We start from the raw sequence: 23,753 nt of genomic DNA on the forward strand, positions 1-23,753 counted from the left end.
GAGTAACTGTATTACAAATGAAAGTGATGTAAACTGAAATAAAAGGAAATGTAATGACATGTAAAATGTAACACATGTAAATGGAAGAGAAATGTAACTGGCTGAATGTGGAAATTTAAGGTGGGGGATTGTTGGCTATTAAACCGAGAAAGCAGAGGTTAAATTTCCACAAGTGAGCTACGTGACTTAGAAGCGAAAGTTGGCAGAGCTCGAGCCATCTTCAAGGACACATTGCTAAGCAACCTAGGCTCGGGCAGCTGGCCTTATCTATATAGAGGGCCAGCAGACACTTGTGAGTGTGGGGGTCGAGGAGTTTGTACAGAGAGAGCTGTGATATATTGTCAGTAAAGTAACTCTTAAAACTTATTGCTTGTCCGGCTCATTGCTTCAACTGGCATCTAGCCTGTCACTATACTGTTCTGCATCCTGGGCATCTGCTTGCGCCAGATACAACATCCAACACTAACTATCACCCTTTCCCATGGAGTTTCCTCCACTTCATTGTTCCTCTCCAAAACAGTCTCCTCTTCTGCTACCGCATGCTGCTGTTCTTCCATCTCCACTTCTCTTTGCTGCTGCTGTTCCAGCATTCTGTCTAAGAACTCATCTTCTCTTATAGTCCTCAGTATGGCCACTCACCGTTCCAGGCCTCTCACTTTTTCTTCCAATGGTGCCACGAGCTTGCACTTGTTGCAAGTATACACCATGTTGTTCTCAGGCAAGAAAACATCTTGCAGGTCACAACCACTGGACTATCCTTCCCGTTCATACTCTTCTACCTTTTGTTTCTTTCTAACTACTTTTGGAGTGGCCTGTGCTTTGTCCTGTCCTACTTAAGGGTAAACCTGAGAGTCCCACTGGTATCAATCAATCATTTATTATTACGGTCAAAGACCAGCACTATAAAGTCCTACTGGTATGTGGTGTGCTGTGCAAAAAGAATTAATAATTATTTTTTGGGACCTCCCCTGTCGAACTCCTTTGTCAAACTCCTATTTGCTCTCCCTGTTCGCTTGCTCTCTGAAAGCTGGCTTGCTTGTATCTCCTCTCCTGTGGACCAGCTAAGACAGCTCCCTCTCCTCTGCTCAGTTAAGAGTCAGGAAACAGAATCTGGAAACAGATATGTACTTCCAGTTCAGTAGAGCTAATTTAATAAAATGATTTGTAATTTAACAATGATATTTTATCTTTTCTCCATGCTTGCAGGGTTTATCTCTCTGAAAGTATTTTGGAATATATCAAACACATTTGTTTACTATTAATTTTCAACTCACAAACTTTACCTTTGAACTCCATGTAAGTGTATTCATAATGCATTGAAGGGAGCCATAAACAGAAAACATAGTGACTTAACATAGTGCTTTCTTTAACCCAAGGAAATATTGGTGTGCTTCAGACAGAAATAACACAGCGCAAGTAGACAACTTTTATCACTGCTAAACATTCTGGGCCTAACAAAACCTGTCTGAAATATGCAAAGTGCTATATAACTTGTGCCTATAACATTAAATGGGAACTCTGAAGATAAAGGATTTTCATAAGCACTAATATGTATTAGAATAACTACTGCATTATGTAGGATATATTCCAAAAATCAGTTAAAAGACATTAGTTAATAGTTAGTTGAATGATTTTTTGTTCACATATTGAGGCTAATTCAAATTTGGTTGAAAGGGTCTTTCCCTGAATTACTCAATATGTGATTCTGTGAACCTCAGAATCCAATATAAATCTTTGTTTGATGTTTTCTAAATTTCAGATTAAATTAACTCAGAATGTTCTCACAATCAAGAATATAGATTATAATGTAAATCCAGCTTCTTGAAAATTTGACCATTCCTTTTCTATAAACAAGAAAGTCCTTAAGGAGTATAAAGACATAAATAATCTACATAATGACATTTGGGGAATGTTCCCAAAGATCTCCAAAGCTGGCTAAATAACTGCTGATAAGTCACAATTGTAGATTTAAAAAAAGAAAAAGAAAAATAGGCTTTATAGCCAATAAGCAAGATAAATGTTAATAGCTTATGTGCACACAGAGAGGCTTTACTCTGCCAGTACTTTCCACAAGGAGAAGCACTTGTATGTGCCATCAAGCCAATTCCCTTCGCTAAAAAACAGAACACTGTATTTTAACAGATTAGATTGCTCCGCTAGCCAATTACAGTTTATAATTGACTCTCTTGGCTTGCAAGTCTTGATTTAATCAAGCAAATGTCTGCTTGACAACATTAAATGAATAAATCTGTCAAATGAAGCAACAGGAAAGAACCAAACATTCTATTTTGTATTGTTTCACTAACACCCCATTTATGGAGACCCTTTCTGCTTGACACTCCATATATCTGATGATGTAAGCAATTGCCTACAAATGATCTTTTAAAACAATTGGTGAGAAGTGTTGTATTTCTATTTAAATTAAATTATTTCTTTCTAAATTTGCATATATATTTAAATTAGCATATGTAAATGTTATGCAGATTGGTGTCCTCTTTTTTCCCTTTATCTTGGTGATGTATTTCCCCCTTGTTTTGGCAATTTATAAGCCAACAATTTTTTTTCGTTACTTGTAAGAACAATCTGAAAGTCACATATCAAAATGGTTTAGGTTCAGTACACCATACATCCCTGCTCCCTTCAAAATGCAACTGGATACTATGAAGAGACCCAAGACAAGGCAAACAATACCATTCCCTTTGTCCCAAGCTTTCGAAACCACGCTAGAATAGCACATCAATTGCAGTTTCATAAGATAAAAATATCAGAAAACTTGGTTTGTAGAGAACAGTAGAAAGGGGATAATGGGCTGCAACACAGCCAATGATACACTTTTGTCGTTCTATGAAAACTATCAAATTTAAATATCTAAAAGTTATATAAAATTAATAATTAAAAATACTGGTTTGGATCCAAAGAACTGTAAGCAGAAGTAGAAAATGTATTAGTGCTCTTCAGTTACTCTTGTACAAGCTAGAAGTCTCCTCGTAGTATGTAGGGGGTTGTATTATATAGTATGTGAAACATGAAGAATAAGGAAGATACAGACTGTAACATATGAACTCGAATGGGCCATAAAACATTGAGAAATAGCTTATTAAAAGAATTTGTGCAAAATAAGAACCCCTCTGGATCTGAGGTCACTTTTCTCATGCAGGGTTCCTCTGCTAGGCTAGAAATAGTCCTTCAGTGAAGAGGTGTTCCGCTTATTGAAGTGCACCTTTGGATCCAAGTGATAAAAACTAAGTCAAACAATAGTTGCACCATCTAAGTTCTGGTGTTGTAATTTGGCAGCTGCACAAGGCAGACACCCAGATCAGTGGCTTGCTTCTCAAGAAGCCTGGAAGTAAAGAAGTAGGGCTTAATCCCCAAAATGGTTATGTGGTACATAAAGACTGTAAACAGGAGAATGAACCCTGTTGCAAACGTTGAGGCCAACCTCCATTTATGACTCTGGTGTTCTTACCAGGTCATTGAAACATAATTCAAGAAGGCTTAAGATACTGGGGGCCTCAAATGGCAGATAACTGCATTTTGGACCAGACATCTTATTCCCTGCATCAACAGAGCAGTTTGCAGGCAAAACGAACTGCTGGCAATATCTCCAATGTCAGTTTGCATATGGCTAGCAGATGTACTGTGGCTCTCTGCCCAGAAGGATCGACTGACCTGCAGAGCCAGTAAGATCCCATCTGACCCAATACAATTGTCAATTCTAGGCTGGCTACTTAGTTTGAGTAACATGCCACTCAATTAGAGATGGGATCCATTGGCTGGTGCCACTTTGAAAGCATTCCGTCAAACTAATGGGCAGTAGTGATTCAAGTTTGTTGTTTGCCTGCTATCCGTTGCTTTTGTCAGTCTGATTTTTTTCCTCCGAAAAAATATTGATATTTTGAAATGATTATTGTTATTTTGAAAGAAATATCAATATTTTGAAATGATTTTTTATCAATGTTTTGAAAGGAATTATCAGTATTTTGAAAGGAAAGTAGCTTCGACACCTCCTCTTCTGCTATTATAGACTTGGGTTTGCTTCCTCCTCGCTTGAAGCTTGGATTATTTGAGTGGAAGGAGGGTGGCAAAGAGAGACAGTGTGTGCTGTACTGCTGTGCTGGGCTGTGAGTAAAATCACTAAAACAATATATTCGAGAGAATGTTTGAGGGGGGAAAATCCGGTATCAAGGGAAAACTGCTGGTTCAGAGCAAACTGGATCGCTCTGCAAAGATGAAGAACATGCGGTCCATTGAAAAATCTGCCTGGAAGACATGCCCAAGTCTTCTGAACTCCTCCGGCTGATACCTCTAACAAGAGAGCACTTTTGTCGTTTATTATTATTATTACCTGCCCTTCACCAGCAGGTCACAGCATGGATTACAATAATCTAAAAATCAGTATAAAAGCAATTAAAACAAATTACATTCATAAGAATAGGGTGGTCCTGAAAACATATATCTCAAGTGCCAAAGGCCAAAGTAAAGAGCTTTATCTTTAGCATTCACTGAAAACTGTATAGTCAAGATACCAGTCGCACCACCGTGGGGAGAGAATTCCACAACTTAAAGAATGCCATAGGGAATGCCCTCTCCTGCCCCTCTGAGCTTCTGAGGGTGGTGGGACTACCAAGAAGGCCCCCTCTGCTGATCTTAACAACTGAAAGGGTCTGGTTTTGGATTTTTTTTAATGTGTTGTCATTGATGTGTCTGCTGCCCTGGGCTCCTTCAAGAGGAAGGGTGGGGAAAAAATTGAAATAACAATAACTATTATTATCATTATAAACTGATACAGTAAATCTATATTGATCTTCACAGCAATCTTCACAATTACTCACTGTGAAGCAACACATGTGTCTCATGACTGATATGTCGAAGTCGATAAAAATTTGACAAAAAGAAAGGTAAATTCCTTCTAATCCTGTGTCCCTAATAAAGTGATCATAACTCCCAAATTCTGTTAAGGAAAATCCATCTTCAAGTACTTACAACATAAAGAAGTTACTTGACACTACATCTTTGTATTCTTGTGACTATGTATTGCCTGGAATGAAACATGCCCAGCACTAAGCTTTATTCAATAGTGTTACAGTATTGATTAGGCAATTCTTGGTTTTGCAAAGGACATGCAAAAAATCTAATACTGTAGTTGAATGCTGTTCCATTGTTTGGATTAGTAGAATGTCCTGATTTAATATCAGTAACAGTGAAGCAGTTTTGCAATAAACCAATCCAATAACCTTGCACTATTTATATCAGCCATAACAAACAAAACTGTATTTTTATCAAGTGAATAAACTATAAAGAGTGATTCAGGAAACTTTGCATATGATCCTAAAAAATACGGTCTTTTATCAAACGCCAAAAGTCCAGTAAAAAGAAAAGAAAATCAAGGTATCTTGTTTTATTAGCTTGGCTTGACCTTATGCCAGTGAAATCAAGGGCATACAGCACTCAGCATCACAGGTATCTCTTCTGTATTTGCCATATTATAGAAAAAAGCATGGGAGAACAAGCAGTTTGAAGATAAAAGGTCAATACTTTACCTAATATCAGAAAGATCACATTTGTTTCCAGCGATGGCCATTACAATGTTTTCAGGACCATGTTCTTTTAGTTCTTTTACCCATTTTTTCAGTGTATGAAATGAATCCTAAATTAAACACATGAGGTCATAAAACCAACTTGCTGAATGCATGCAGTGTTTTTAAGAATATCTGACCCCAAGAAGGTCAATATAGTTAAAGCCTTAACGGTACAGGAATTCCAAAGTACTAGGTAAGATATGATTAGTGCCCTTAACAAATATGATCTTTAACTATCTTGCAACTGACATATCAACAGATATCTAAATAAGCCACCTTCTCAGAGAGCAGTATGTCCAAGTGTGGCTTTTCACAGAGTCTTCTATATATACTGTATATTCCTAATTACAAAATACCTACTTGCAACAGCAGATGTGAAGAATGCAAGCTTGTATAATTAATTGTTTTCCCTTTTAAGATACTAGGAAGCTGTGGGTAGGAATGAACCAGGCCCCTGCTTTGGTGAATTTTGAAGGACCAGATTTCACAACTGTTGTGGCATTTGTATATTTTATACCCGAGTACAAAACGTTGTCTGAAAAAAATATCTATTTATGGAATACTGGATTTTTTCCCTCCTGAATCCATATGCAAAATGTATTTATAACTCATCTCATGCCAAATATCAACAAGCAAATATAGTTTATTTAAAATTAAAATGTTTAAAATTTAATTAAAATTAAAAGTTTTTGGATGCGCTTCCATACTGCACACAAATACTTCTCCTCTGGTAATACCATGCCTATTTTCTCCTGAGAATTGCTTGCTATTAGTTGTGTTCCTTTTGTACAATATCATCCTTATTTTTAGATTTTGATCACAATCTAGAGCTCTATGACTAATTTGGTGTGCCCAGTAGGCCTCTGGAAGCAACTCAAAACCAGTTTGAGTCAAAAACACTCAAAGCCATGTGGCAATAGGGGTTGTGTTTTTTAAAAGTTGAATGACCTAGTGGTACACATTCTTGAAAAAACTTGATATAAGTTCTGGTATGTGTAACTCCTCACTGCATGGGGAGAAAGCAAAATCTGAACCAGGCTGTTTATTTGAATGCAATATCTCTGATGCCATGTTCTACAATTTCCAGGGATGAAGGAGGACAGTTAGTTCATTAACAAAAAACATGATACCATTTAGATCAGATGTTACTTTCTCCTCAAGGAGAAAGGGAGAGCAGAAGAGCAAGAGAGCTTGAGATTTGTCCCTCGTAAGAAATGTCTGACAAGGCAACTTATGCGCACCTAAAACAACATACTAGATAATCACCTTTGTAATCGCTGCTGTTTAATTTAAAGATAAAAATCAGTTTAGTGTGAAGGGCCACTGAAATTAATGGGGTTTTTAGACATTGATTATAACTTTCCTTCATAGTTCCCAACACTTCAGTCAAGCAGGAAGAAGTCAGCACTGATACATTATTTTGTTAAAGCACCAATTAATTATGCCAACTCTTCTGAGTTAAAAATTCAGAGAGCTTCGGCTATGGGGCGGTATACAAGTGCAATAAATAAATAAATAAATAACAAATATGTAATTCAATTTGCTAAATATGTCAAACATAGGCAAGCTATGGTATTCACTCATTAATGCCTATCCTAGCATGCAGCTCTAGCAGATTTCTTATTAAGATCTAAATAATTTGGTTTTGAAGATTTGTAGCTTTCACTTTGGATGTAGTAGCAGACAATGTCCTGATCATAGTGAGTTCCCTATGTTTCAGTAATTTGACAAAACCCAAAGATTTATTTTATATAATTTTAATACCATCTATAAATGTGGAACCAATTTTTATTGATTTAAAACTGTTCCAAAATAGTTCAGCTATGAGAGCACATACAAGTTGCATCTAATAAAATGCACATATTTCAATGCAGTAGTCTTCTGTACTATTATTCCCATACTTATGCAAGTATGGAAATTCCATGCTTGCTTTAATGCTAGGTTAGGAAGATATAGCAACAAACTTACTTCAGTCAGCCCAACTGAATACACAAGCCTTCCCTAACCTACAGATGTTTTGAATAAGTACCATTTCTGACCACTGGAAATGCTGGCTGGGGCTGATGAGAGCTGTAGTGCAAAACATCTGGAGGGCTGGAATAAACTGTCTGACTAAAGGAAAAGAACTTCAAATAAAATACTGAGGATGTAGTCTACCAACTTTTATGCTGGACTAGTAGAATGCTAGCAGAAGGCACAGGGAACACACACCATGATTGGTTGAAAGACTGAAACTGAAACGTTGAGTAACCTACATACCAGTGAGGGAACAACTGTGATTTGTAAGCTTACCTGCTTGGTGATATCATATACTATAACTGCTGCTGCTGACCCACGGTAATACATTGGTGCCAATGAATGAAACTGAAAAATTGAACACAAAAACAGAATAAAAAGCAGTTGAACTTCTTGCATGTGTGTAAATCAACAAAAAACACCATGATTACTTTATCCACTTTAATCAGTGGATTAAACAATCACTCATTGTTACATTAATGTATAGCTATTAAAATTACATTAAAATCTAGTGTTTTAAATCTATGGAGATAGAATAACAAGTACATCTTTATGAGTGAACATACTTTGGTACGTATCAACTAAAGTGCCATGACATAGTTTTGTTCTAAAGGAACATTCTGTGCTGTGTCAAACCAAAGCTAATGCTGGAGTTGTGCAATGGGACATAGACATGGCACTTAACCCATAGACCATGAAGCGAGGAGGTTTGAAAACTTTATTGAAATTAAAAATGAAATGCAGCAGGCACAATTTTCTTTTCTACAGTATTTACAGTTTAAGACCAGAGTATTAAAACTTATAGAGAACCATGGTTCACTGAAGATCATAACTGAATTATTAACTCAAAATGTTAAGAATGTACTAAGTAAAATGTACAAAGTTCTGATCAACCTAGATATATCAAGAAACAGAGTAAATGGGAAAGAGAATTAGGTCAGGAAATAACGCCATACAAATGGAAATGGATTTGGCATAATGTACCTCAATTAACATACAGTTTAAAGTTGAAAGAAAATGTTTTTAAATTTCTGTTTTTGCTGGTTCCTGGCTCTGGCACAATTATCCTGTATAAGTAATACCACTCAAAGTAACTGCTGGAGATGTCAAATGCTAAATGCAGATATGTTGTATCTCTTTTGGTCTTGCCCCCACACAAAAATATTTTGGGAAAATGTTATAAATCAAATGGAAACTGTATCTGGATATATATTACCACTAGGCTCAGTTATTTTATTATTTATTTATTGCGTTTGTATACCGCCCCATAGCCGAAGCTCTCTGGGCGGTTTACAACAATTAAAAACATTAAAAACAAATATACAAATTTAAATACACATTTTTTTAAAAAAGCAATTTAAAAACACATGCTAAAATGCCTGGGAGAAGAGGAAAGTCTTGACCTGGTGCTGAAAAGATAACAGTGTTCTCGTCAGGGAGATCATTCCATAATTTGGTTTTGTTAAGGACTTGGTTCTGTTGTAAGATCAGGAAATGGTGATCCATTTGCTCACTGCTGCTAGAATGACAATCTCTGCTAACTGGAAAAAATGATGAATGTCTTCTTAAAATCTGGGACATAGCTAGTATGGTTATGTTGACATATTTAATTAGAGTAAAACAAAAGGTTGTAGACAACCCTTTTGTAGAAAACTGGTCTTTATTGCATACCGGATTAATAAAACAGAGGACTGAGTTCAATTATATGTTTTACTCAATCCAATATAGTCACGGGGAACATTAGGATATTAGGAAATATAGTTAAAAATTATTTCAAATATGAATCCCATAGAGGTGAATTATGATAAACATTTATTTTCCTTTTTTTACCATGAGGCTAGAAAAGATGTATAAATATATGTGAATTTCTGGACTTTATTCAACTACTTAACTTGATACCATTATTTGTGTACAACATTGTGTAACTTTTCATGCTTTTCCCTCCTTTCTCTTTCTTTTTTATATCTATGTAAATACTTTTTCTGTAAACACGCAATAAAAATATTTTTAAAAACTTAATATTCATTTTCACTACTATCAGCAAATAAACAATCTGAAAATTAAAAGGGATACGAGAGGAAAGCCATTACAGGAGGGAAAGGTGAATGCAAAAGGACCAGGAAAAAGGAATGAAACAAACTGGCAGGGTTTTTGGGGGGAGGGGTAAAAAGAAAAGAAGGTACATAGGAACATAGGAAGCTACGGAGTCAGACTTTTGCTACATGTAGCCCAGTTTGTCTACAGTGACTGGCAGTGGTTCTCCAGGATTTCAGGCAAGAGCCTCTCTGTGCCCTACCTGAAGATGCCAGAGATTGAATTTTGGACTTCCTGCATAAAAGGCAAATGCTCTACCACTGAGCTATGGCCCTTTCACACAAATTAAGTGTGAAAGGAGAATGGGAGGAATACAGGAGATGGGTAAAAATACTTTGAAACTCATGTAGGGGTGGGAAGGGAAAAACAGAAAAGAAAAAGCCGTTTCCACTTAGAGCTTCTGGATCATCAAATTCTGCCTTAAATGGGGAAGCTGAGTCATAATACCTCCTCAGCAAATGCCTGTACTTAGCTTGAGGAAAGATAAGCTATGGAATTCCTTGCCACAGGAAAAATGCAGTCACAAAGAATTTAGCAATTCCCAAAGATGGATTAGACATCAGTAAAAAGTGGTGTCAGTAATTGCTGGTGGATTATGCCAGTCTGCCTGAATCTATTCTGTTGTGACTGGCTTTGTTCCTGCACCACCATTTTGTGACTGGTCAGCCTTAGCAATTTGCAGCTGTCTCAGGTGGGCTCTGGAAGTACAAAGTTTGAGAACCATTGGCCTCACCTGAAGGGTGGTTTTCCCAGGTAGAATGCCATCACTTTGGGTAATACTGACATCTAGCGTCCGAAGGCAAGAATGCACTGAAGTCAAGACCTAAGGCGAGGAAGCCCTTCCCACTTCCAGTTTCATTAGCAATGAGTCTGTAGTGAGATATCTGAGAAATACAATGGTCGAATGGCCTACCAGCAAGGAAAATACAGGAACCAACCATATAGGGACTTCCTGAAGAAGTCTTCCCTGGACCCAGATAATCTGAACAACTATAGACCGGTCGCGAACATCCCATTTTTGGGCAAGGTCCTAGAGCGTGTGGTTGCCAACCAGCTCCAGGTACTCTTGGATGAAACCGATTATCTGGATCCATTTCAATCCGGTTTTAGACTCGGTTTCAGCACCGAAACAGCCTTGGTCGCCCTGTATGATGACCTATGTCGGGAGGGAGACGGGGGGAGTGTAACCCTGTTGATTCTGCTTGACCTCTCAGCTGCTTTTGATACCATCGACCATGGTATCCTTCTGGAGAGACTCACGGAATTGGGAGTTGGAGGTACCACTTGGCGGTGGCTCCGCTCCTACTTGGTGGATCGTCTCCAAAAGGTAGGGCTTGGGGAACATTACTCGATGCCCTGGACTCTCCATTGTGGAGTCCCGCAGGGATCGGTCCTGTCCCCTATTGTCGGGACGCGGAATTGGGGTCCCGTGGATTTAGAGTCAGAAGACGAGGGGGAGGGGAGCCCCCTGTCAGACTTGAGCGAAGGAGAAGGAGAGGAATGTCCAGAAATAGGGTTGCCCAGCAACGGAGATCCTGGGAGCGCCAGAGTCTCAGAGCCAACCTTGAAAGTTCACACGCCTCCCCCTCCGCCTGTCGGAAGGCAGAGCTGGGGTCCCAATCCCGGGGAGCTGGATCCCGGAGAGTTGGGAGAAGAGTATTCGGATGGATGGCAGAGGGAAGGGGGAGGAACTTCCCCCCTTTGGAGTGAAGACGAAACAGAGGAACTGCCAGTGATAAGGTCGCTTAGCAACGGGGAGCCTGAGCCCTCCCTGGACATTCTCACACCTCCCCCTCTTTCAGGCTCAGCGCAAGAGGGGGAAGAGGGATGGCTGCTCACAGCCGAAAAGCAGGGAGGCAGTTTACCATCAGCCCCTCCCCTATCCCCCATCCTGGAATCGGAAACTTCAGAAGAGGAGGGGGTGATGCTTCCCCCCTCACCGCGCACACGCAGACAGCTGAAAAGACAGGAGAGAAGGGGGGAAGGCGGGCAGTACCTGAGGGGCAGTTAAGGAGGAGCGAAAGATTGCGCGCCCGTTTGGCCCCTTCTTAAAGAACAGGTGGGAAGAAGTCCCTTGCTCTGTCAACTTTCTCCCAATGCCGCAGGACCTCTATCCCTGTATTGATTCATGAGAAAACGCAGTCTTTGTTTGGACATTACCCTAATAAAACACGAATTAACTACAATCGTTGGTCTGGTTCCTGAGTCACATCCTGGGCCTGACACCGCCAGGACCTCCCCTTATGCCCATACTTGAGTCGGAATCTTCAGAAGGGGAGGGGCCGGCGCTTCCCCCCTCACCGCGTACTCGATGATGAATGAAGAGACAAGAAAGGGGGAGGGGGAGACAGGTGGTCCCGGAGGGTGGATTGAGGCGGAGTGAAAGGCTTCGCGCCCGTTTGGGTCCTACTTAAGAGTTGGGCGGGAAAGTGCACTTCGCTGTCAACTATCTTTCCATGTCGCAGGATCTGTAAGTCAGTGGCGCTTTATGAGAAGGCGCAGCGTTTGTGTGGATGTCACTCTAATAAAAACTGAATTGCTTTCACCCACTGGTCTGGTCCCTCAGTCTCATCCTGGACCCGACAGCTTGACAGAGCCCCCTAAATCGCTCTCAACGCTCTCTCCATGGGACGAGGACAAGATGTCAAAGGGAACGGAGGGAGGAACAAATCCCACTTCTGAGACGGAAGAAGTGAGACTCTTGAGGACTAATGTGGCTGATTTACAGACGGATGTTCAATCCTTGCTGGCAGCAGTCCAGGTGCTGAAAACGGATAATCAGGCCTTGAAAGCCACGATCGATCGGATGCGAACCGCCCCTCCAGCCGCTGTGGTAAAGGTGCCCATTGGATTACCCCCAAAGCATGCGGGACAAAGTGATCAGTTGGCAACCTTCGTGGCTCAATGTGAACTATACTTGGATGTCAGGAATGCAGAATTTCCAGGTGATGGAGCTAAAGTGGCATTCGTGATCAGCCTCCTGGAGGGAGAAGCTGCAAAGTGGGTGACTCCGTATCTGGTGAGAAAGGATGCTCTCCTAGGAAGGTTCAGAGGATTCATACAAGAAATGACCGAGATGTTTCAAGACCCGCAAAGAGCGGAAACTGTAGCGCGGCAGCTAGGCGCCCTGAAACAAGAAAAAGGAACTGTTTCCGAGTATACTAATGCGTTTAAAATTTTATCCCAAGAGACTGGCTATAATGAGGCAGCCCTGATGTTCATGTACCGGAGCGGACTGAACGCGGAGATCCTGGATGAACCGGCCAGGACCGCCCCCCCCACCGACCTGCCAGAACTTATTCGGCTGTGCCTACAGATCGATCACCAACTGGAGGGGAGACGTCTGGAGAAGAGACAGGAGGCCCCTAGATACTCCACCTCGGCGACTCGCAGCAAGAATCCCTCCACTTCGGGAACGACGGGTAGTGCGATCGAAGGGCGGGGGGGCAGACCAAGGCTCTCAGGAGAAAGAGAGACGACGCCGAGAACGCTTATGTTTCTATTGTTCCAAACCGGGTCATATGGCCCGAGATTGTGGGCTAAAGAAGGGGAAGACGGAGCCGTCGGAAAACTAGAACACCCAGTCCACGTGAAGGCCGGTGGACTGGGGGCAGCGTTATACAAAGGCCCCCCGATGACCCAGCCTCCCTCCAAAGGAGTGCTGGTTCTACCTGTGCGGATTACAACTGCCAGGGGAGTGATGTTCAACTCTACTGCCTTAATCGACAGTGGAGCCTCCACCAACTTCATTGACGCAAAGCTGGCCAAGTGTTATGGCATCTCTAGCTGGACACTGGACACCCCCCTTTCCGTGGAGACCATTGACGGGAGACCCCTGAAGTCAGGGGGGGTAACGCAAGCCACGGAGGAATTGAAGCTTCAAATTCCCGGGCATGAAGAGCTCATCTCACTGTACGTGTCAGATCTTTCAAGCTTTGAGGTGATTCTGGGGATGCCCTGGCTCGCCATGCACGAGCCTAAAATAAGTTGGAAGGAGGCGGTGGTGTGGTTCACATCTCAGTACTGTCAGGAGAACTGCCAACCAGAAGGAATCAAGAACACCTTAGCGGGAGCCATACAAGAAGGCACGCCAGCGATGCTCCCTCCGAAGTATGAGGAATTCAAAGATGTGTTTGACGAAAAGAAAACGGAAACCTTACCCCCCCCATCGTCCTTACGACTGTACGATCGATCTTGTGCCAGGGGCCAGCATACCGGCGGGAAGGATTTACTCGCTCACAGAGACTGAAAGGGTGGCTCTGAAAGTTTTTGGAAAAGAACCTGAAGCGAGGATTCATTCGCCCGTCACAGTCTCCAGCCGGGGCACCTTTGTTGTTCGTGAAGAAGAAGGGGGGGAGCTCAGGCCGTGTAATGATTACCGCGCACTGAATCAGATCACCACCCCTAACAGCTATCCTCTGCCTTTAATCTCAGAGTTGCTAGATCGGCTACGTTCAGCCAAGATTTTCACGAAGTTGGACTTGCGGGGAGCCTACAATCTAATCAGAATGAAGGAGGGACATGAATGGAAAACGGGGTTCTTCACATGTTACGGTCAATTTGAATACCTTGTCATGCCGTTTGGGCTTTCGGGAAGTCCAGGAATTTTTCAAAAATTCATGAACGATGTATTTAGAGACTTACTGGACACGTATGTAATCTGTTACTTAGATGATATCCTGGTGTTTTCGGAGAATCAAGAGGATCACGACTGACACGTAAGAACCGTGTTAAAAGGACTGAGAGAAAACCACCTGTATGCTAAGTTGGAGAAATGTGGGTTTGACCTCGAGTGTTTGGACTTCCTGGGGTATCGAATCTCAGCGGGAGGAGTGGAGATGGACCCAGGGAAAGTGAGTTGCATAAAGGACTGGGGGCAACCCGTCACGAAAAAGGATGTGCAACGGTTTCTAGGGTTTGCTAACTTCTACAGGAAATTCATCCCGGGGTTTTCCAAACTGACGGCTCCCCTGACCGACTGTTTAAGGGGAAAGAAAAAGTTCCAATGGACGGAGCACGCTACGAAGGCTTTTGAGGAGTTAAAAGAGAAATTCGCTACCAAACCCATTTTGCGCTTCGCTGATCCAAACCGTCCCTTCATAGTGGAAGCTGATGCCTCGGACTTTGCCATCGGGGGGGGTTTGCTACAAGGAGATCCCGAGCGAAAGGAATTGTACCCCTGCGCATACTTCTCTAGGAAGTTAAAGCCTGCAGAGAAGAACTACACGGTCTGGGAGAAGGAGTTACTGGCCATTAAGGACTCTTTTGAGAACTGGAGGCAGTATTTGGAGGGAGCCTCCCATCAAATTGAAGTGCGTTCCGACCACAAGAACCTGGAAAGTCTGCAAACGGCCAGGAAGCTGAACCAGAGGCAGATCAGATGGTCCCAGTTCTTTGCCCGGTTCAACTTCAGGATTACGTATCACGCCCAAGCCAAGAATCAGAGAGCCGACGCCTTGTCCAGGCAGCCGCACTTTAAGGAGAGTGAGCCCCAGGACCAGCCACAGTACGTGATCCCGCCGGTGAAATTAACACTAGGATCATGCCAACCTTCATGGGAGGAAGAGCTCAAAAGAGCGCAACGGGAAGGGACGGGCATGCAGCAGTACATTCACAAGGCGGGGCAGGATCCAGGCTCAGAGGTGAATTTCTACTGGTGAGATGGGTTGTTGTGGTTTAAAACGGCCAGGGTCGTGCCAGAGGGAGACTTAAAACTCAAAATTCTACGCCAGTGCCATGACTCTGTCACTGCAGGACACTTCGGGATTTACAAAACCATTCAGAATATAGCTAAAGACTTTTGGTGGCCGAAGATGCGCCGGGATGTTGAGGACTTATGTGAAATCCTGTTCGGTTTGTATGCGAGCTAAACATCAAACGGGAAAACCGGCAGGGCTGTTACAACCGTTAAAGGTCCCCAGTGAGCCTTGGAAGGACCTTTCCATGGACTTTATAACTGATCTACCAAAGTCACAAGGGATGACTGCTGTTCTAGTCGTGGTAGATCTACTTACCAAGATGGCACATTTTCTCCCTTGCCCGGGGCCCTTAGAAGCGAAAGAAACGGCCAAATTATTCATCAAGGAGGTTTACCGGTTGCATGGATTGCCCAACAGTGTGGTCTCGGACCGACTCAGTTTACGGCTAAGTTTTGGAGGGCGCTCTGGAAGCAGCTGCAGACGGAGTTAAAACTCTTGTCTGCCCATCACCCCCAGACAGACGGTCAGACGGAACGCTTGAATGCTGTTTTGGAGAAATATTTACGCTGTTACGTTTCTTATCAACAAACTGACTGGACTTTGTATTTACATTTTGCAGAGTTTGCCTACAACAACGCCTTACACTCCAGCACTCAGCAAACCCTGTTCTTCGCAAATTATGGATTTCATCCTAAAGCCTTTCCTAGCAGTTCGGAGGGAGTGTTGGTGCCCGTCGCTGAAGAATTTCTACAGGAGTTACAAGCCACCCAACAGACCCTGAAACAACTGGACGAAGCCAAGACGGAGTACAAGCGAGCTGCCGATTTACACCGGAGAGAACCCCCCCCCTTCAAGCAGGAGACCAGGTATGGTTGTCCACTCGTTTCCTCCTCATGCCAGGCAAATGCAGAAAACTGCAAGATAAGAGGGTGGGGCCTTTTGAAATAGAGACTCAAATTAATCCGGTGGCGTACCGGCTGAAGTTACCCGATTCATTCAAAGTACACCCTGTGTTTCATCGATCTCTGCTCACCAAAGCAGCCCCCCCCAGTGAGTTGCGGCCAGTGGAACCTCCAGGGGCTCCGATCAGGGTAAATGAGCAGACTGAGTACGAAGTTGAGGACATCTTGGACTCCCGAATAAGACGCAAGAAATTGCAGTATTTGATCCATTGGAAAGGGTACGGGTCTGCAGATAGGAGTTGGGAAAATGAAGTTGATGTGCACGCTCCAGAGTTAGTGAAACGGTTTCATGAGTTATTTCCCCACCGTCCCAAGCCAGGTGGGGGGGGGGCTCAGCCTGGAAGAGGGGATGATGTCGGGACGTGGAATTGGGGTCCCGTGGATTTAGAGTCAGAAGACGAGGGGGAGGGGAGCCCCCTGTCAGACTTGAGCGAAGGAGAAGGAGAGGAATGTCCAGAGATAGGGTTGCCCAGCAACGGAGATCCTGGGAGCGCCAGAGTCTCAGAGCCAACCTTGAAAGTTCACACGCCTCCCCCTCCGCCAGGACCTCTCCTTACGCCCATACTGGAGTCGGAATCTTCAGAAGGGGAGGGGCCAGCGCTTCCCCCCTCACCGCGTACTCGACGACGAATGAAGAGACAAGAAAGGGGGAGGGGGAGACAGGTGGCCCCGGAGGGTGGATTGAGGCGGAGTGAAAGGCTTCACGCCCGTTTGGGTCCTACTTAAGAGTTGAGCGGGAAAGTGTACTTCGCTCTGTCAACTATCTTTCCATGTCGCAGGATCTGTAAGTCAGTGGCGCTTTATGAGAAGGCGCAGCGTTTGTGTGGATGTCACTCTAATAAAAACTGAATTGCTTTCACCCACTGGTCTGGTCCCTCAGTCTCATCCTGGACCCGACACCTATGCTCTTTAACATCTATATGAAGCCGCTGGGAGCGGTCATCAGGAGCTTTGGAGTGCGTTGTCACCAGTATGCTGATGACATGCAACTCTATTTCTCCTTTTCATCTTCTTCAGGTGAGGCTGTTAACGTGCTGAACCGTTGCCTAGCCGCGATAATGGACTGGATGAGAGCTAACAAACTGAAGCTCAATCCTGACAAGACTGAGACGCTGTTGGTGGGTGCCTTCTCGACCCAGGTGGTGGATGTTCAACCTGTTCTGGATGGGGTTACACTCCCCCTGAAGGAACAGGTTCGTAGCTTGGGGGTCCTTTTCGATCCATTCCTGTCTCTTGAGGCTCAAGTGGCCTCGGTGGCACGGAATGCGTTCTACCATCTTCGGTTGGTAGCCCAGCTGCGCCCCTATCTGGATAAAGATGACCTCGCCTCAGTCGTCCATGCTCTGGTAACCTCGAGATTGGACTACTGCAATGCACTCTACGTGGGGCTGCCTTTGAAGACAATTCGGAAACTACAGCTAGTGCAAAACGCAGCAGCCAGACTACTGACGAGGACCAGACGGTCCACACATATAACACCTGTTCTGGCGCGTTTGCACTGGCTACCTATTTGTTTCCAGGCCAGATTCAAAGTGCTAGTTTTGACTTATAAAGCCTTACACGGTGCGGGACCACAATACCTTGCGGAACGCCTCTCCCACTATGAACCTACCTGCTCACTACGTTCAACATCTAAGGCCCTCCTCCGAGTCCCGTCCCATAGGGAAGCTCGGAGGGCTGTTACTAGATCCAGGGCCTTTTCAGTAGTGGCCCCCGAATTATGGAAGTCTCCCCGATGAGGTGCACCTGGCGCCTTCTCTTCTATCTTTTCGGCGCCAGGTTAAACCCTTTTTATTCTCCCAGGCATTTTAATTGCTTAATGTTAAGTTAATTTTGTATCAAGTTGTTAAATCCTTAGCTGTTCGTTTTTAGGGATTTTATCTGATGCTTATTTTACTGTATTGTATTTTATTCCTTGCTGTGAACCGCCCAGAGAGCCATTGGCTAGGGGCGGTATAGAAATGGAATGAAATAAATAAATAAAATAAATAAACTGATAAATCGTAAACCATCAAAGGGTCTTGACAATGTATAAAGGGACCCCGATTAACAGGGAATAGAAAAGCATAAAATATGGAAAAGAAACACCCCAGCATCCTCCAAGAGGGAGGGCCGTGATGGCATTCTACCTGGGAAAACCATCCTTCAGGTGAGGCCAATGGACCGTTTTCCCCAGGTAGCATGCCATCATTTTGGGATGTACCAAAGCAGCCCTTATAAGGAGGGACCACCCAGATATTAGTCTTGAGAAGTAACCTGTTGCAGAACACACCTCCCGAAGGAAGTGTCATCAGACGCATATCGGTCTATTTTATAATGCCTAATAAAGGAGTCCGGAGTAGACCATACAGCCGCCCTCAGATATCTGCAAGAGGCGTGTTGGTTGCGAAGGCAGCAGTAGTGGCGGCTGACCTAGTGGAATGGGCCGTTATGTTAGCCGGCACTGGAAATTTAAGTGACTCATATGCTAAGGTAATACAAGCTCGCAACCAGCAAGACAAAGTGGATTTAGAGACCTTGTTCCCCAAGATCCTAGGGTGAAAGGATACAAATAATGACTCAGTCAGTCTGATATCCTGAGTGCAAAATAGGTAGATCTTGAGAGCTCTCCGAACATCCAGTGAGTGCCAGGCCTTCTGCAGAGGATGGACCGGCTTCGGGCAGAATTACAGGAGAACAATGTCCTGGTTACAGTGGAACACTGAGTGGACCTTGGGATGGAAAGACGGGTCTGGCCGCAACACAACTGAGTCTTTATGGAAGATGCAGAGATGGCGGGCCGCTGACAAGGCTTCCAGCTCTGAGACTCTTCTCACCGATGTTATTGCCACCAGGAACAAGACCTTAAAGGACAACAGTCTGAGAGGCACTGAAGCAAGGGGTTCAAATGGAGGACGTTGCAGGGCTTGTAGGACCTTCGGTAGACTCCAGGAAGGGAAGCGGTGACGCACGGCCAGAGAAAGGCGGGCAGCCCCCGTCAGAAAAAGTTTGATGAGCGGGTGAGAGCCCACAGGAGCAGCTGATGAGGCGACAGAGAGAATTGAGGAGGTAGTGGAAGCATGACCACGCAAGGTCTTCGCTTTCAGTCCCATTTTCAGCCTTCTATAGAGGAACTGCAGAACCTGTGGCATAGTGGCCTGTGAAGGAAGGAAGCCCTGGGAGGTACACCAGCTGGAAAAGGTAAGCCAAGTACTCTGGTAAATACGATTTGTTGACGGTCTCCTAGATGCTAGGATTGTATCAACGACCCCCTGAGGCAGTCCTGTGCTACTCAGCTGCTGTCAGGATGCAGGATTGGGGCCCTGAAGTTTCAGACGATGAGGAGAGGGAGGGAGGCATTTGGCCAGAGTCGTGTGAAGGAGAAGCAGAAGAGGGGGAGGGAATCTCAGAGATAAAACTGTCTGAGAGCGAGGACCTTGAATGTCCAACAGACACAGATTCTTGCCAAGAGCTTCCCATGCCTCCTCCCCCTTCGAGCTTGAAAGAGTTGGAGAAGGAGGGAGGGCAAGGAGGAATCCAACCCCCTCCTGATCCAGGAAAAAGCAAGGAGAAACAGCCAGATGGTTTAAGCATGGCCCCCCCTGCTTTCCCCCATACCTGAGTCAGATTTCTCAGAAGGGGAGGGAGCGGTGGCACCCCCTTCACCATGTACAAGGAGACAGCAAAAGAGGCGGCAAAAGAAGGGGGAGAGGCAGGGTGTGGATGAGGGCACTTTGAGGCGGAGTGAGAGAATTCGCGCTCGCTTGCCCCCTTCTTAAGGGACAGTGGGAGTAGTGGTTCCTTGTTCTGTCAACTCTCTTCTATATCACAGGTCATGTTTAGTAGTTAAAGTTCATGAGACAGCATAGTCTTTGTCTGGATATTACTTTAATAAAAACTGATTTGCTTTCACCGACTGGTCTGGTTCCTGAGCCTCAACCTGGACACGACAGTTTGACAGAACCACCTACCCAACCCTCGACGCTTCTGCCACTTGAACGGGACAAGATGGAACAGGGAGCAGCAGGGGGGACAAAGCCCACTTCTGAGGCGGAGGAAGTGCGACAGCTGAGAACTAATGTTGCAGATCTACAGGCAGATGTCCAAACTTTGTTGGCGTCAGTGCAGGCATTGAAAACTGACAACCAAACTTTGAAATCCACAATAGCCCAAATGCGGACAACTCCTTCAGCCGCTGTGGTTAAGATCCCGATTGGATTGCCACCTAAGTATGCGGGACAGAGTGACCAACTCTCCACCTTTGTGGCTCAATGTGAAATGTACCTGGACATTAGGAATGCAGAATTTCCTAGTGATGCGGCCAAAGTGGCCTTCGTGATCAGTCTATTGGAAGGGGAAGCTGCCAAGTGGGTCACTCCCTATCTGGTCAGAAAGGATGCCATCCTAGGAAGATATAGAGGATTTATGCAAGCCATGACCGAGATGTTTCAGGACCCCCAAAGAGCAGAGACTGTGGCGAGGCAATTGAACGCTTTGAAACAAGGGAAAGGAACTGTTTCAGAGTATACCAATGCCTTTAAAATCCTGGCCCAGGAAACTGGTTATAATGACTTAGCCCTGATGTTTATGTACCGAAGTGGACTGAATGCAGAGATATTGGATGATCTGGCCAGAACTACACCAACTGACCTGCTTGGGCTGATTCGGCTGTGCCTGCAAATCGATCACCGGTTGGAAGGAAGGCGTCTGGAGAAGAAACAGGACGTACAGAAATACTCAGTTTCAGCCTCTCGCAGTAAAATCCCTCCGACTCCCAGGATGTCAGGTAACACGGGGGAAGGGGGAGGGGCTCGTCCGAAGCTATCGGAGGAGGAAAAAGAGAGGCGTCGTCAGGAACATCTCTGTTTTTACTGTTCAAAGCCGGGCCACGTCGCTAGGGAATGCGGACTTAAAGGAGATAAAACAGGGCCGTCGGGAAACTAAAGTACCCAGCTCTCGTGCAGGCCGGAGGGCTGGGGGCCGCTGTGTACAAAGGGCCTCCGGTAGCACAGCCCCCTTCAAAAGGGGTTTTGGTGCTACCTATTCGGATTACAACTTCCACAGGAGTGATGTTCAACTCTACAGCACTGATTGACAGTGGAGCATCTACCAATTTCATTGATGCAAAGTTGGCAAAACGTCACCGAATCTCCCAATGGAAATTGGAAACCCCCTTGCCAGTTGAAACTATTGATGGCAGACCATTGAAGTCGGGTGGAGTGACTCGAGCCACCGAGGAATTGAAACTAGAAATTCCTGGGCACAAAGAGCTCATTTCCTTGTATGTGTCAGATCTCTCGAATTTTGATGTGATTCTAGGAATGCCCTGGCTAGCAAAACATGACCCAAAAACATCCTGGAAGGATGCAGTTGTATGGTTCACTTCTCAGTACTGTCACGAGAACTGTCAGCCAGAGATAACCGTAAAAGCCCTGGCAGGAGTTGTGCAGGAGGTCAAGGAAGTGGCACTTCCCTCGAAATATGTGGACTTTGAGGATGTGTTTAATGAAAAGGAAGCAGAGTCCTTGCTCCCCCATCGCCCTTATGACTGTGCTATTGATTTATTGCCAGGGGCAAGCATTCCAGCTGGAAGAATCTACTCCCTTACAGAGCCAGAAAGAGCAGCTCTGAGAGAGTTTTTGGAGAAAAACCTGAAGCGAGGATTTATCCGTCCCTCACAATCCCCCGCTGGGGCCCCCTTGCTGTTCATGAAGAAGAAAGGAGGTGAACTCAGACCCTGTAATGATTACCGCGCCTTAAATCAAATTACCATCCCTAACAGTTATCCATTGCCCCTGATTCTGGAGTTGTTAGATCGACTGCGTTCTGCAACAATCTTCATGAAACTGGACTTAAGAGGGGCGTATAATCTGATTCGAATGAAACAGGGGGATGGATGGAAGACGGGGTTCAACACCTCCTATGGTCAATTCGAATACCTGGTGATGCCTTCCGGCTATGTGGGGCCCCTGGCGTGTTTCAGAAGTTTATGAACAAAGTGTTTAGAGACCTCTTGGATCAGTACGTGATTTGTTATCTGGATGATATTCTGGTGTTTTCAAAGAGCCAGGAAGAACATGATCAACGCGTGAAAACTGTGTTGAAAAGACTGAGAGAGAACCACTTGTATGCCAAGTTAGAGAAATGTGGGTTTGACTTGTCATCTTTGGACTTCCTTGGATACCGAATTTCAGCGGGAGGAGTGGAGATGGACCCAGGAAAAGTGAGTTGTGTATTGGATTGGGGCTAGCCAACCACCAAGAAGGACGTACAACATTTTCTGGGATTTGCCAATTACTACAGAAAATTTATCCCAGGCTTTTCCAAGCTAACAGCTCCCCTTACGGACTGTTTAAGGGGAAAAGAAAAGTTCCAATGGACAGAGAACACAGCGAGAGCTTTCGGGGAACTGAAAAGGAAATTCGCATCTGAGCCTATTTTGCGTTTTGCTGACCCTACCCGCCCTTTCGTCGTGGAAGCGGATGCTTCAGACACAGCCATGGGGGGGTCCTTTTGCAACCAGACATGGATGGGAAAGAACTGTATCCTTGCACATATTTCTCCAGAAAACTAAAGGATGCCGAAAGAAATTACAGCGTGGGAAAAAGAGCTGTTTGGCATCAAAGACTCATTTGAGAATTGGAGACAGTATTTAGAGGGAGCCCAGCATCAGATAGAAGTATGTTCTGATCATAAGAACTTGGAAAGTCTGCAGACAGCTCGGAAGTTGAACCAGAGACAGATACATTGGTCGCAGTTTTTCGCCAGGTTTAACTTCAGGATTACTTATCACCCCCATGCAAAAAATCAGAGAGCAGATGCCCTATCCAGACAACCACAATATAAGGGAGATGAAGTTTGCAGCCCTCCCCAGTACATTGTCCCGCCAGAAAAACTTACGTTGGGAGTATGTCAGCCTTCATGGGAAGAGGAGCTCAAGAAGGCACAGCAGGGGGATCCCTGCATGCAACGATACGTTCAGGAAATGGAACAGGATCTGGATTCTGAAGTAAGGTTCCATTGGAAGGATGGACTGTTGTGGTTTAAAGCTGCCAGATATGTGCCAAAGGGGGACCTAAGACTCAGAATTTTGTGTCAGTGTCATGACTCTATCATGGCTGGACACTTTGGCATTTTTAAGACCATTCAAAATGTAGCTAAGGATTTTTGGTGGCCTCAAATGCGCCCAGACATTGAAAACTATGTAAAATCATGTGCTGTCTGTATGCGGGAGAAAACAGACACGGGAAAACCTGTAGGGCTGTTGGAGCCTCTACCAACGCCGAGTAAACCCTGGAAGGACCTTTCCATGGATTTTATAACTGATTCACCGAGGTCACAAGGAATGACAGCTATATTGGTTATAGTGGATTCATTGACCAAGATAGCACATTTCCTTCCATGCTCAGGAGCATTAGAAGCTA

General features: G+C 44.4%; 1 protein-coding gene across 4 annotated transcripts in view; it reads right to left on the reverse strand.

Annotated features, from left to right (window-relative positions):
- RAB31 (RAB31, member RAS oncogene family) overlaps positions 1 to 23,753 on the reverse strand; it is a 110,517-nt gene that overhangs the window by 22,134 nt on the left and 64,630 nt on the right. For all 4 annotated transcript variants that reach the window (XM_061595365.1, XM_061595356.1, XM_061595351.1 and 1 more), the window contains exons 4-5: positions 7,872 to 7,943; positions 5,541 to 5,647 (exon numbers count right to left, since the gene is read on the reverse strand). In XM_061595365.1, coding sequence (XP_061451349.1) covers positions 5,541 to 5,647; positions 7,872 to 7,943 — 179 coding nt within the window. The remainder of the gene's footprint in view (positions 1 to 5,540; positions 5,648 to 7,871; positions 7,944 to 23,753) is intronic.

This window comes from Rhineura floridana, chromosome 1, assembly GCF_030035675.1.
Source record: "Rhineura floridana isolate rRhiFlo1 chromosome 1, rRhiFlo1.hap2, whole genome shotgun sequence".
NCBI lineage: Eukaryota > Metazoa > Chordata > Lepidosauria > Squamata > Rhineuridae > Rhineura > Rhineura floridana.